At 51.3% G+C, this 15,136-nt stretch overlaps 1 protein-coding gene across 1 annotated transcript in view; it reads right to left on the bottom strand.

The window, feature by feature from the left end:
* RALGAPA2 (Ral GTPase activating protein catalytic subunit alpha 2) overlaps window positions 1-15,136 on the bottom strand; it is a gene marked incomplete at both ends in the record, with an annotated part of 243,084 nt that overhangs the window by 157,267 nt on the left and 70,681 nt on the right. Inside the window, 5 exons of the mRNA XM_080716443.1 lie at window positions 190-354; window positions 3,374-3,611; window positions 6,753-6,864; window positions 10,162-10,310; window positions 14,214-14,351. Of these exons, the coding sequence (XP_080572569.1) occupies window positions 190-354; window positions 3,374-3,611; window positions 6,753-6,864; window positions 10,162-10,310; window positions 14,214-14,351 (802 nt within the window). The remainder of the gene's footprint in view (window positions 1-189; window positions 355-3,373; window positions 3,612-6,752; window positions 6,865-10,161; window positions 10,311-14,213; window positions 14,352-15,136) is intronic.

Below are 15,136 nucleotides of genomic sequence, written 5' to 3' on the forward strand. Positions count from 1 at the left end.
GTCCAGGTCTTTTCAGAGAGGAGGGTGTAGGAATAACTATCCAAAACTGGTTTGAAAAGCGACCCACAGAAAGTTAAAAAGATACGGAAACATTTCATTGAATAAAAGGCCTAATATTTTGAGTGGAATTTTATAAGACTATTCCTATCAACCTATTGTAGGTAATGACCGATTGAGGCGCACACTCACCGGTTGCTTTCTGGCGGACGATACTTCTCGCCTTCTCCACCCCCGGTGCTCCGGACGTCGTGGCGCTCCTGAATCGCATGGGCTCCGTCACGTCGGGGTGGCTCCGCCAGCTGAGAGAAAAGGATCTCCCCACGCTGGTCCCTTTCTGAGGATCTAGAACACAGCCTGGGACAGGATAAGGGCAGAAAACGCAAAGGCTGGCCGCACGGACGTCCACTTCGCAGTCCGCGACGCGCAGCCAAGCGCCCGCACACGGGGACACGCGGCTAGCAGATGTCCTGTTGCAACGTAGGTAGCGCTTCCCCACACCGCGGTGCAGGACGCCACTCACGTCGGCAACAGGAACATTCCCGTGCCAGAGTAATGGTCAATAATCCAACAGTTTCATGAAAAACGTATTTTTATCGCATTTGCTTCCATATATAAAAGAATGTAGTTAGAGACCTTTCTGAGTTCAAGAACAATGTCAAATGAAGTTGGAGCACTGTTTCCAGGACACTCCCAGCACCACTGCACAGAAACCCGGCGCTCAGGGGCCGGAGTCGGCCGCTCTGCAGGCCGTGGATGCCACCCACTCCCCAGAGCCCCGAGAGCCACGCCACAGCCCTAACGAAGGCTCGGCCAATGAGCGAGACAGGGAAAACCTACACGCTAGAAAATGCTATTTTTTTTCTTTTTCAGTACTGGGGATGGAACCCAGGGGCACTGTACCTCCGAGCTACACCTCTAGCCCTGTTTTTTATTTTTAGTTTTGAAACAGAGTCTTACTGAGTTGCAAAGGACCTCGCTAAGTAGCTGAGGCTGTTGGTGAACCCACAATCCTCCGGTGTTGGGATTACAAGCATGTGCCACCACGCCCAGCTGAAAATGCTATTTTAGAAAGCTCCCAAACACTGCTGTCTTCAACTTCTTTTCTCTCCAGTTGCTCTGGCGAAGTGTTTACGTGAAAGGTCAAAGATCACAAAGAAACACAGGAGGAAAAGGATAAGGAGCCAGAGCGCGGTGCAGCGTGGGGCGCGCCGGGCTGCTCGGCCTGGGCGCGCTTTCACACCCAAGTCCCTCTGTCCGCATCTTCCTCTCATGCGTCTAACCCTTAGGAGGGAAGTTTTCCATAATGAATATTTAAATCCTATTTTAGAATAAAGCAATATAAATTAGAAATGTCTGCCATTTAAATAATTTGTTCTGTACCATTCTGAAAACTATTTTGAAGTTGTCTGCCTTCCGAACACAAGTCTATCTTTTCGTGTGTCTACATCTGCATAGCGGGACGGGAGAGAATATTTCAGAATAGCAAGTGAATGAGAGAGAGAGAGAGAGAGAGAGAGAGAGAGAGAGAGAAACTTCAGAAGAAGGCAGGGAAGTACTTAGTTCCGGAGCTTTCCTGTCTCCACTCCACCCCACCTCTTCCCTGACGGCATCCTTAGGTGGTAAATGGTCTCTTGGGCCAAGAACCACTGTCTTAGGAAGCCAGGCCGCTGGCTGGAGCACCTCCGTCCTCTCAGGCCCTGGTTCGCACAGAGGCCCGCAGACCTATGAAAGCAGATACGAAGTAAGACAGGGGCCCAAATTCTTGGCTCTCTGTCCACTTCAATTCCAAATTTCTATTCTAATAAGTCCACCCCAAATCTCTGATCTAATATTTAATATTTTAGGAAAAGGTTCTAATCAGAAGAAAAGGCTCTGTTGCTAAAAATACATTAGGAGCCAGGCGTTGGTGGCGCACGCTTGCAATCCCCGTGCTTGGGAGGCGGAGACAGGAGGATCGTGCAGGTTTGAAGCCAACCGTGCTGGCTAAGAGACCCTGTTTCCAAATAAAAAAGTATAAAAAACAATGGGTCTGGGAGTGTACCCGGAGGTAGAAGGGCTTCCAGGAATCCCCAGTACCACACACACACACACACACAAAAAAAAAAAAAAACCCATTAGGAAATCATTTTATCACACGGACTAAATCTACACGGATGCAATGGCTTCCCTGGACCACTGCGCCCTTAGGCCACGGCGTTGCGGTCTCGGCACACCACTGGCCGACTGGAGAGTTCCGAGAGGCAGCAGCGCCCGAGCCGCACACGCTGTGGCTGGAGAGGCGCTGTGCCACGCCCACCCCGGAGCCACAGCCACTCTGACTCTGAGTAAGCGCGCGGCTTATACTTTGGTAGAAATGAACAAACAGACTTGAAATGCACTTGAAAACTTGAAGTTGCCCTCTTGCTGCTCGCGAAACCTGAAGGTAATCACGCCTGAACCAGCCTGCTGGGTAATAAAACAGGTGGCCCTGTCCCCCACAGCTCCAGCTGAGCGCCAGCTACCGCCCAGGAGAGCGGCCGGCCCGTGTGACCCTCGCACGGCCTGATGAGCTGCAGCACAGGAGCGGGTCCAGCAGGGACCGAAAAAGCCCTGCCATGCCGCACACCTCTCGCACGCTTCGGCATCTAACCCTACGGCAGCTTCTCCCCGCGCATTCTGCCTCCTTCCCATTTGCACCTGACCTACTGTATATATGCACTTCAGTGAGCTGTGTCAAACCTTAACAGAATAAGATGGAATGCGGATTAATGAATCCAAGGACCATGGCACAGTCCTCAAGAGCTATAAGAAAGGAGAGATGGATGTCACACTATTATTCTCAGTAGAAACCCCCACTGTGTTCTACTCTGGAAACAGTTTCATTTGAGACCCTAGGTTTCAAAACAATTCTTACCCAGAAACACAAAACATCCCATAGGCTCCATCCGAAGCACCAGGAACCCCCACCCCCACTTCCCAGGGCAGCAGTGAAATGCATCTTGGGTGGACCCGTCTGTCTAGGATGCTGCCCCTCCCACCACTCAGCTGCGTGCCCTTGAGTGGCTCAGCCACTGTCTGGCCTCTGCCGGCCCTTTCTTTGGTCATCGGTGCAGAGATGATAATAGTAGCAATCACCCAGGGTCAGGAGTGTCAGTGAGATGGTGGTGCAGTGCGCTGGCCACTACAGTGACCATCAGGTGTCGCCACCATCCCCGCTACTGCCTTCTCGTCCTCGTCTCCCTCTACGGCCGCTTTAAAAAGTCACCATCCCTGTCCAAGGAACACACGGGTGCCACCATTGACGAGGCTCCTGTGGCCGGCTCCGTTCTATGGAATCTGACGCATGCTAACGCCCTCCGCGCCCCGCCCCGCGTCACCGGGAAGAGGGGAGTACCTTTGCCCCGCTGCTTCTTTTCCTTCTGCTCACTTAATTTATCCAGAGGTAGATTGGTCATCTCAACTCCATAGACGGTCCTGGCGAGCACGGCTGTCAGAGAGTCCATGATGTTGGCCCACTCGCTGATTAGCTCTTCCCACTCCGTGAGAGAGGACAGCACGCCAAGGAAGTCGTCCCAGAGCTCTCGAGAAATGTGCACGTAGAGGTTTGCTCGGATCCAAGCCACGATGAGCGTCTACAAGCAACCGGTGAGAGGCTCCGATTGAGAAGTCTGGGGTGCGCGCGTGCATGCATGCGTGCGTGCGTGCGTGTTACTGGGGATTGAACCCAGGGGCATTCTACCTCTGAACTATACTCCAGCCCTTTTTATTATGAAACAGGGACTAAGATGCTGAGGCTGGCCACAAATCTGTGATCCTCCTGCCTCGGCCTCCCAAGTACTGGGATTACAGGCCTGTGCCAACACGGCAAAGAGGAACTTCTTGAAAGAATAGTCCACACTGCTCTGGCTCCACGTCCTCATCTCCCGGTTACTAGCACCCCGCTCTCTCCTGCCCCGCCTCCTGCCTGGGTTCGGCCTCCGCTCCCAAGCTCCAGGCACCCTAAGGTGCCCCTGCTGGCTTCCTGTCTACCCACCTGCCGAGCAGAGCAATGGGCGCCCGAGCTCAGAGGCAGGTGCAGAGGGAGCTGTCCTCCTGGGAGGTCCCCTGGTGCCTGGGCCTGCTCCTCCCGCTCCTGGCCTCTGCGCAGGCGCTCTCCTCCCTCTGCCCTCAGCCTCCCTCTGGCGCTCCCATTGATGCCATGGCTTGGACACCGCTTCCTCCAAGAAGGTCCCTGACAAACTATCTGGAGGGTTTAAGACAAAATTTTCTTTAACACAGACACAGGAAAACTTTGAGAGAGGGAAATCAGCCTATAAAGAAGCAGGCTTATTCTGACCACTTTAAAAATGTTATTTAAAATTACAAAAAAAAAAAAACCCTATTCCTTGTGTTTTAATTCAGGTTTTCTATATTTTTGAAAAGGCTAAAAATATCAAAGTACAATTAAGATATTTAAGTACATTGAAAATAAGATTTTAAATACTCATATTTAAAATCTGATACTAACATGAATAATTTTAAAATTAAAAACAAGTGAGGTAAAATTATTAATATTTCATTAAATATATTTTATTATGACTGAAATAGCAGCTTCTAAACAGAGAAATAATGCTAAAGGAAACATTAGAAAATAATAAAGGCTCCAACTTGAAGCCTTCTGTCCCCTTTAACAGACTCCTTTTGAAATTGTAAAAGATGAGGCAGTCACAGGACAAATGAGTCATGATTTGACAGCCCGTCCCACTAGTGTGGCAGAGACGGGCCCACTTCGTCACCCCCCCCCAATCTCGCTAAGACTCGGCAGTGAACAGATGATGGTGAGTCCCAGATGAGTCTGCTCTGGTTCCCATGACAACCTGCAGGGCTAGGGTGAGACTCAGGGAGGGGCAGGGCTGCAGGCAGAGTTCGGCCCCCACACCCCAAAGCTCCGCCTCTCACCACTGTTCTGTCACCACTTCTAAATCTAAGCACCCTTCATGATTTATGCAGCTATTCCAAAAATAACAAGGCCAACAAAATCATAATAACCATGGGTCCAAAAATTATTCACCAAATATCTGACAAGATTTCGCCATTAATGGAGGGTAACCTCCCTTCAAAAAAACCCTCAAAACATGACGTGAGCTGCCCGCACAGGGTGAGCTGTGGGGCTGGTGCCGCCCCCAGACACGGGCACGGCTGAGCGCTGCAGCAGGCCCCCGGCAGAGGGAGGGCAGTCCTGGAGGCGGCCAGCAGTGCCCATCCGTCCCACAACCCCTCGTGCGTGTTCCATCGCGCTGAGATCCTTCAATCATAGTAAATTATTAACACTGACATGAATAATTGAGTGCCCTTGTGCTACATGCAACTGTCTGGCCTTAAGGAAACCATTTCTTTTTGCCACCTGTGCCCACATGACCTACCTGCACGCACATGTGCCTGTCACACAAACCTGCTAAAGCCAGCTCTGTGCCAGGCAGGGGCGTTACCTTCTCACTCGGCTATGACCTGCCTCCCTTTCTCCATCAGATGACTGGATCCAGGCCCACCCGTGGGACTAAAACCTTTCCTGATGTAGCATGCCACAGGTCTCCAGAGCCCTGTCACCCTGTCCCCTTCTGCAATGTCCCCCAGCTCTGTGCACCCACACAGGCCTGCAGTGCAGGAGCAGGCGGCCATGCCCAGGCCTGGCCACCTGCGCCCACGGCCCATCAGAAACCAGCCTGCGCCCGTCCTGACCCTTGGCGTGAGCGTGGCCTGGGCTCTCTGCCCGCCCCAGGCCCCCCAGCCCCCGCTGTGCTTGGGACCTCCTCCTGCAGCTCCCCCCACCTGGCCATCTGCACAGGCACCTGCTGCAGCCTGCGCCCCTTTCGCCCTCAGCAAGGCCCTGGAGGCTGTGGCCAGGCTTGCTATGTCCACTGCTGGCGCTTCTTTTTCTCCTCAGTCTGCTCCACAGGGCTCTCATTTCCCTAGAACACCCTCGGCCACCTGCATCTTGTCGAAGCCAGCGGCCCGAGCTGCTGTCTCTTCTCCAGGCATCTGGGGAGCACCCTGCTCCAGGGTCCCCTGCCCTCTGGCTGACCTGCTCCCACCAGTCGCGGACAGGCCCACTTCTCTACGGTACATTTTCTCTCCCTGGGTGTATCCAGTCCTCTGGGTGCTTTTTCAGGGAGAGAATTAGGGGTTAATTAGTTAATTAATAGAATTAGGGGTTAATTAGTTAATTAATTAACAGAGTATTGGGAATTGAACCCAGTGGTGCACTACCATTGAGCTATATCCCCAACCTTTTTATTTTTTATTTTGAGACAGAGTCATGCTAAATTGCCCGGGCTGGCTTTGAACCTGAGATCCTCCTGCCTCAGTTTCTGAGTAGCTGGGATTACAAAGGTGGGGCACCCCGCCCACCGGCCCTGTGGCTTTAAAGACAATTACCCGGCACACCAAAGCTCTGGGGTTTTCATCCCGCCACTGCCTTCTGTTCACCCCAAATCTACCAAACCTCCCAAAGCAACGTGGTCCTCCTTCAGGGCTCTGGACTCTCACGCCCTCCTGGCTTCTACCAACCCTGAGCAATTCAAGAGGCAGTCCGTGCCAGCGAAGTAGGAGGCCCAGAAGCCCAGCACTAATTGCAAAGAACAGATCACAACTCTAGGACACCGCTACGAAGGAATATTTCTAAAAACCTAAAGGTAATTGGATGTTACTCTTAAAATTTCTGTGATGAAAACTTAATTTCCTGTAAAGGCTGATTCATTTCTTGCATTTGCAGTGTTTTAATAAAAGAGACTTACCCTAAACAGTAACCCTGCCAAGCTCTGGGCAAACAAGTCCTTTGTTTGTTTATCCTTTGGCTTCTGCATGACAGCTTCTGTTATCCTGAGTAGTATTTGCAGCATCTGCTCCCTGGCCGCCCAAAATAAAAGCTGATATTAATAATCACATCTCCAAAGCGCTTTAGCTTACAGGTATGAGAAGTTCTCTTAGGAATTCAGCAACATCAGTAACCACGTATTACTTGAAGGTATTAAATGCTAAATGCCAATTACATATCAAATGTTTTATCAAAATAAGCTACTTGGTTATGACAGCTGTACAGATATGCCCTCCTCATCCACACCAATAGGCAATGTAAAAAACGATAACTTCCCAGCTGGATTCTTCCTCTGCAGAAAGGGAGGCAAGATGGTTTTTCTCCAACTACGCCAGCGCCTTAACCGCATTCAGGAAGCGGTCAGTTTGGATTTACACACCTCTCTTTAATTTCTCATCTATTATCTTAGTTACCTTTGAAGTTCTCCCCATCTGTGTGATAGAAAAGAAAGCTGGCTCTCTGGCTAGCCTTCCTCTGGGGACACCTGCAGCCAGCCCCGCTGCACGGTGAGCTCCGGCCCCCGTGTGGAACAGGACAGCGAGGCTGAAGAGGAGGCCGGAAGGACTGCAGAGCATGGGAGGCGGAGGGAGCCATGCCAAGGGCTGCGTGCACGACATCTGCATCGCTTTCAACCTCCCCGGGATGTATGATTACAACACACTAGTAAGGTGTGTAAAATGAATGATACTAGTGTCTCATGGAGTCCATTCTTTATCCAGATTTTTCTTTAAAGCAGGAACCCAACTGAAGCAATGGCTGGCAAAGACAATGAGTTCAGTGTGGGAACCGCTGACAGCCTGCGGCCCGGGGAGTCCCATACAGAATCTTCTGGAAGAAAAGGAGGGTGAAACGTCGTCTGCAGCTCGGAGAAATCCTTCTGAAGATGAAAGCACATAAGTGACCATGGCTGTGGGCCACGGCCGTCCCTTCTGTGCCGGGAGACTCGGATCTCAAGATGCTCCTCACAGAAGTGCTGAGAGCGGCTCCTTTCCGGGCTGGGTCGCTGGCCTCGCGCCTTCTGCCTCGCTGGCCGAGCTCTCCCTATTGCTTCAGGAGCACAACTCAGCACTTCCCCGCCACAGCCCTGGTCCGCGCCACCCTCCACCAGGCCGTGCCCGCTGCCTGCCCTCCGCCTGTGGCCAGAGAGAGGCTGCGAAGGGGAACCGCACGGTGCCGCGCCCTTGCACACGGGGCGTCGCCTGTGGCCTGCAGGCCCTGGGCAGCCTGGCCCCGGCCTGGCCCAGCCTCCTCGCCTCCTCTCCCTCTTTCTGCCCTTCCTTGAACAGTGTCTTTTCTTTACCTTTCCCCCAGGGCTTCTTTGTTTTGTGCTTGTTTGCTTTTTGGTACTCAGAATTTACCCAGGGGGATTCTATCTCCAAGCTATACCCCCAGTCCTTCTTTTCTTTCTTCTTCTTCTTCTTCTTTTTTTTTTTTTTTTTTTTTTGGTGGTACTGGGGTTCTTGGAAGCCCTTCTACCTCTGGCCTACACTCCCAGACCTATTTTTTTATATTTTTATTTGGAAACAGGGTCTCTTAAAGCCAGCACGGCTGGCTTCGAACCTGCGCGATCCTCCTGTCTCCGCCTCCCAAGCGCGGGGATTACAAGCGTGCGCCACCACGCCCGGCATTCTTTTATTTCTTATTGTTTAATATAGGGTCTTGCTAAGTCACTGAGGATCTTGTAAGTTTCTGAGGCTGGCCCTGTACCTGAAATCCTCCCATCTCAAGATTCCGGCTGGGCTTTGGAACTCCTCCTCCGGCTCCTGAGAATGTTCTTCCTCCAACCTCCCCACTGCTCCTCCTCCCCTTCACTCCGGGCTCTGCAGGAAAAGGCCTCGCCGCACCTGAGTCACGACTCCCTGTCCCCTCCCCAGCACCCCGGCTCTCGGCACTGGACACTCTGAGGGTGCACACTCACAAGGCAGGCCTTGCCTACAGGCTGGCCACCGCATCCTCAGTGAACTGCTCCACGAATGGCTGCTGTCTCCTGGGTGGAAGAAGGCAGCTGGGGAGGGAGGGAGCAGAGGACTGAAGGGGGACGGAGGGCAGAGCTCATCTGCGCCCAGGCACACGAGCGCCCTGTAGGAAGCAGCGGTACGCCCGGCTCCGCTGACCGAGTTCATGAGTGCTCTCGCCTCTCTGCGGCTTATCTTTTATATCATCATCGCCATCACCACCACCATCATCAAGAATAAGGCCCAATTGTTTAACTTCATTTTCTGGAATTTTCAACAATATAAAATTCATCAAAAATACCAAAATGCTACTGATACCATGGTCTCCAGATTCTCTAATTTCCAAAGGAAACGTACACACACACACACACACACACACACACACACACACACACACACACACTGAGCTGTGCAATGGGGGGGGGGTGTCTCTGCGGAAAGCATACCATCACTTCTCATTACCATCAACATTGCCGAGGCAGCAGGTGTCTTCGTTTAAACCCCGCTGCGCCTCCTTGTCATAATCCCAGCACCTCGGGTCTGGGGGCTGAGGTGGAAGGGTGCCATGCAGGTTTTGGCAGGCCGGGGGAGGGGGGGCAGCAGGGATGGCGGCCAAGGGACAGGAACAGGCCAGGACAGAGCCGGGGGCCCGCCTCCTGCTACAGGAGGAGGGCAGAAGGTGCCAAGGCGGGTCTGAAGCCTTCGGGTCTGTGGCTGAGAACACTGAACACGCGTCGCACAGCGGTGACGTGGGGACACTGGCAATGGGAGGGGCGCGGGGAGACGGCCAGGACCGTTGGCCTTTAGGGTACAACTTATAGAAAAACAACAGGCAAAAGCAAAGGAAAGGAAAGGCCCTGCAGGCTGCCCACCACACTGTGGTTTTTACCCACTACTTAGGCACTTTACTGATTTATCATTTACCCACTACTTAGGCACTTTACTGATTTATCATTTAAAATAATTGTTTGCCCAAAGTAAATTTAAGATATCAAGGCAAAGCAATCAGAATCAGTTTACAGCATTTTGGGGCCATTAACACACTCTTTTGGACTTACCAAGAATGATACCATCAAACACTACACTGCTTCTCCTCAAAACTGTGTTCGATAGTTGAAAATGGAAAGATGTATTGTTAAGTAATATGACCGCTTACTCTTAGCTCAAGAGCAGTTTTATAAATAATGAAATTAAATGAACTATCAAACTACTGGGTACTTACCTTCTGCATAATTCACAGACACCATTACAAAAGACTGATTATCGTGTATTACTGACTTTGTAAAGCCATTAAAGAAATGGAAATCTTAATGTTTTAATTATGATGAAAACCAGAAACATCTGTTTTGCAATATTAATTTGAAATCAACTTACCACGTCTTTTTGTCCATTGTAAGCTCCATTATCATGCGCCTAAAAATAATCAAAACTGCTTTGCAGGCATCAACGTGTTCCTTCAGGAGTATGGGGACCTCAACACATGGCTCCAGCAGGAAGACATTTGCAGCGTTTGTCAGAAAAACCTGAAAATCAGTCATTTTGCATTAGAAAAGACAACTGAACAAACTTTGCCTACAGGTAAGACGTTAATCTCCTTCTATCACAGACTCTGCTCCAGCCTGGCAAGCCGGGAGCCAGTGGCTGCTCAACAGATCTTTACTTCACCCCTTGGAGCACTCGGAAGACCTTTTCCTAGGAAAAAATTACTCGTGCACATACGCAGTGCACCTTTAGCAATGTTGTGAGTCATAAAAGATTTGAAGGCTTCTTTCTGACATCCCAGCAACACAAAGAAGAGGAGGAGCCGGGCGTGGTGGCGCACGCTTGTCATCCCCGCGCTTGGGAGGCAGAGACAGGAGGATCGCGCAGGTTCGAAGCCAGCCGCGCGTGCTGGCTTAGGAGACCCTGTTTCCAAATAAAAATGTTAGAATAGGTCTGGGAGTGTAGCCCGGAGGTAGAAGGGCTTCCAGGAACCCCAGTACCACCAAAAAAAAAAAAAAAAAAGAGGAGGAGGAGAGGACACAGTGTGTTGAGGTCCAGGGTGGAGGGGTAGGAGAGGGCCTGTGGCCACACCAGAGCTGTGGGGAGGGCAGGGCTCTTCTGGGCTCTCCCAGCACGAGGACTCCTGCTTCCAGAGCAGGAGGAGGAAGAGATGTGCCCAGAAACAGACAGGCCACATGGTCCAGATGTACATTTCCCAGGAATATGCTTTTCAAATAGGATAAATATACTATACGGTAGGATATAAAATCCCAGTGAATTCTGTAGATCAAAACCCAAGCGTAGCCGAGCGTGGTGGCGCATGCTTGTAATCCCCGTGCTTGGGAGGCGGAGATAGGAGGATCGCGCAGGTTTGAAGCCAGCCATACTGGCTTAAGAGACCCTGTTTCCAAATTTTAAAAAGTATAAAAATAGGTCTGGGAGTGTAGCCCAGAGGTAGGTAGAAGGGTGTCCAGGAACCCCAGTACCACCAAAAAAAAAAAAAAAAAAAAGCCAAATCTAGCCAGGCTTGGTGGTAGTTGCTTGTAATCCAGCACTTGGGAGGCTAAGACAGGAGGACCCAGGTTCATAGCCAGCCTCAGCTACTACTTAGTAGGGCCCTCTGCAACTCAGTGAGACCTTGTTTCAAAGCAAAGAATAAAAAAAATAGGGCTGGGGGTGTGTAGCTCAGAGGTAGAGTGCCCCTGGGTTCAATCCCCAGCACCGCACACACCCACAAGAGGACGAGTCCATGCTCTCTGCCCTAGACCACTGGGATCCGAGTCTCCTGCCGTCTCCCAGAAGGGCTATCCAGGGGTAAGCGTGAGACACTGCAGGCTCTCTCACGGCGGCAAGTTACTACGTAGGTCACCGCGGTACGGAGCAAGTTGACCAGCAGGGAGAAGAGAGGCCCGTGAGCTTCAGATGTCTGACCTGTCAATCTGGCAGTGAGGATGGGTCAGCTCCGGCTGCCTGGACCTCTTGGTCTCTCTTGTGTGCAACAGAACAACGCAAAGAGGGCACGCAGAGCTCCTCGGGCTCATGTGTGGGTGAATCTCAAAGTCGGTGCACGGCTGACCGACAGGCTGAGATCAACAGGCCCAGGAGCGGGGCAGGCGGCTGAGGTGCTGACAGCCACAGGCTACGTGCTGCAACACTGAAAACCCTTCATGCCTAAGCTCCCAGGCACTGTAATAGTGGATACCAATAGTGAAGGATGACTAGCCTTTGAGTATAAATTAAAAAAGAAGGCCGGGCGTGGTGGCGCACGCTTGTAATCCCCGCGCTTGGGAGGCAGAGACAGGAGGATCGCGCAGGTTCGAAGCCAGCCGCGCGCGCTGGCTTAGGAGACGCTGTTTCCAAATATAAAAATGTAAAAAGAGGTCTGGGAGTGTAGCCCGGAGGTAGAAGGGCTTCCAGGAACCCCAGTACCACCAAAATAATAATAATAATAATAATAAAAAATAAAAAAATAAATTAAAAAAGAAAAGCAGTACTTCTGACTAAACAACTAGAGAAACTTTAGTGTACTTCTCGTGTCTACGATTTTAAGGGGAGTATATCACTGCTGGGTGTGGTGGTGCACACTTGTCATCCCCGTACTTGAGAGGCTGAGACAGGAAGATGGCAAGTTCGCGGCCAGCCTCAGCACCTGAGTGAGACCCTCTGCAACTTAGTGAGACCTTATTTCAAAATAAAGAATTTAAAAAAAAAATAGGCGCTAGGGGTGTACCTCGGAGGTAGGATGCTCCCGGGTCCATCCCCAGCACCACAACAAAAAGGACACACGACAAATGACCATCGCAACGCAGATCTGTTTGACGCAACGTATTTGGATCCTTGAATTTGAATTCCGGCGCCCTCAGCAACAGCGTGGCCTTGTTATAAACTGCACTACCATGTTTTACAAAACAACTAAAATGCCAACTGTTTAGAGGTTTCGCGTTGCTTTACTGGTATTGGTTAAGGGAAAAGTAAACCAAGTCAGCGCATGGAATCAAACTTATCTAGAGCCACTGGAGAAGAGTGCTCTTTCCGGACCCCCATTGGGCCCCCTTTCCAAAGAACCAGGTAAGAGCGCAGGGTTTTGACTACAGGGAGAATGAAGCAAGGTCGCAGCCCACACTGAGGGCTTTGTAAACCCCGGCGCTGCAGCATGACGAGGCCCCCTCGGAGGACAGGCCACTGCGGGGCAGAGGGCAGCGTGACGCGGCCCCCTCGGAGGACAGGCCACTGTGGGGCAGAGGGCAGCGTGACGCGGCCCCCTCGGAGGACAGGCCACTGCGGGGCAGAGGGCAGCGTGACGCGGCCCCCTCGGAGGACAGGCCACTGCGGGGCAGAGGGCAGGGACTCGCCAGCATTTCTGTGATGAGGACGCACGCCGCGCTCACGAGCTGCACTGATGTCCTCTGAGGCTGCACGAGTAAAGTCATCTTGATTTTTTTTTTTTTTTTGGTGGTACTGGGGTGGAACCCAGAGGCCTTCTACCTCCGGGCTATACTCTCAGACCTATTTTATATTTTATTTGAGGGTCTCACTAAGTGGCTGAGAGCCTCACTAAGTAGCTGAGGCTGGCTTCGAACCTGCGCGATCCTCCTGTCTCAGCCTCCCAAGCGCGGGGATTACAAGCGTGCGCCACCACGCCCGGCTCCCAGATCTATTTTTATGTTAGTTTCAAATATGTGCAGGTTTCCAATGAAAACAAAAACATTCACAAGAACGACATATTAAACTAATTAGCTTGAAAACCTAAGGACACGGTTCTTATGCACCCCATCGAGGGGCAGCTGACAGAAGGGCAGCGTTACCCGCACACCGTCCCCAGTGTCCCCCACTCCAGGCCTGACCTCCGCATGGGAGGCCTAAAGGGCACGGTACAACTGGAGGAGGGCCGGAGGGTGGGGAGCCGGGGCACAAGGAATAAGAGGCACCCTGTGTTTTCACGTGTACCACGACCAGCCGTGAGCTGGATGGGACCTGCGAGCATCCTCCAATCCCCCACTTTCAAGCTAACGCCAGGGAACGAGCCACAGCTGCTCTTCCCAGTGTCCCTTCACATCTTCACTCAGAAAAACAGCTGAAAGCCACCACGTGAGCCATCGTTCTTCATAAACGTGGGCAAACGTAGGAGGAATAATACTAATAAAATCATAATCACCAGATGTGTCTTGCAAATTAGGGTCCCAGTAACGGCCCATTGGTGTTTGGAAAGCACTTTGAAGATTTAAATCCCAAACAGTCCACATTCACTGTGGACTCAAAAACCCTGCAACCAGTTCTTATGCCCCTGTGCCTTAGAATGAGAATTCAGGAGCCATTTGCTGCCGGATGGCTAAAGACATCTCCATGTTTTGCACGACAGGTGCCCTGTTAAACATCTCCATCTTTGACACGACAGGTGCCCATCAGACCCAGTGTGGGGACCCGCCGGTGCCGGCTGGCCTGACCTGCAGCGTGGCCTGGGCCCCGGCCTTCACGTTTGTATTGTCCTCCTCCGTCACGCACCCTCTGCTCACGGCACTCGTGAAAGAATATGTACGTCCCCAGCTGGACGATCGCTTATGACCGGAACTTCCGGACGAGGCCTTTGGAAAAAGCAATCCATTAACAGCAGGAAGAAGCGAGTGCTGGCACACATAATCTGTTACACTCATCACTGAAATTTAGGTCTAGGAGGGTGGATATTTTCTCTATCTGTGCACCGCTCTCCCTCCAGCACCTAAAACAGTGCTTAGCACTTAGCACGTGCAGAAGGAAAGAGTTGGGTTTGTCCAGTGCTGGGGGACTACGGAATCCAAGCCCCCAAACACACCGATTCCGTCCAGTGCTGGGGGACTACGGAATCCAAGCCCCCAAACACACCGATTCTGTTTGCTTACGTTGACTTCATGAATTAAAGCGATTTTGTCAATGTTGACACAACAAAATCAAAGAATTAATACAGATATTTAAAAGTCATACATCTCTGATATAGAATTTTAAACATTTTAAATTACTTTCAAAACAGCATGCCAGAAATACAGATATGATTTAAGTTTCTTTTGTGTTTCAGGAAGGTGTTGCACCCTCTGGTTTTATATTTTTCCAGACTGGCTTCGTCTGACACGGACTGGACAGTGGCCACCCGAGGTTAGTATTTGGTGCCGCTTTGGGGCTTACGGAGTAGCGATGTTCGCTACTTACTTGGTTAGTCCCTTAAATGTCTGGGGGATGTTTTGTGATACTGGGGATTGGACGCTAGGGCGTTCTAGCCCTCAGCTACACACTTTGCCCCTTTTAAAGTTTTGTACTTTGAAACAGGGTCTCTCACTTAGTTGCTAAAGCTGGCCTTGAACCTGTGCTCTGCCTGTCTCAGTCTTCCAAGTACTGG

This window comes from Muscardinus avellanarius (genome assembly GCF_963383645.1).
Source record: "Muscardinus avellanarius genome assembly, chromosome: 19".
NCBI lineage: Eukaryota > Metazoa > Chordata > Mammalia > Rodentia > Gliridae > Muscardinus > Muscardinus avellanarius.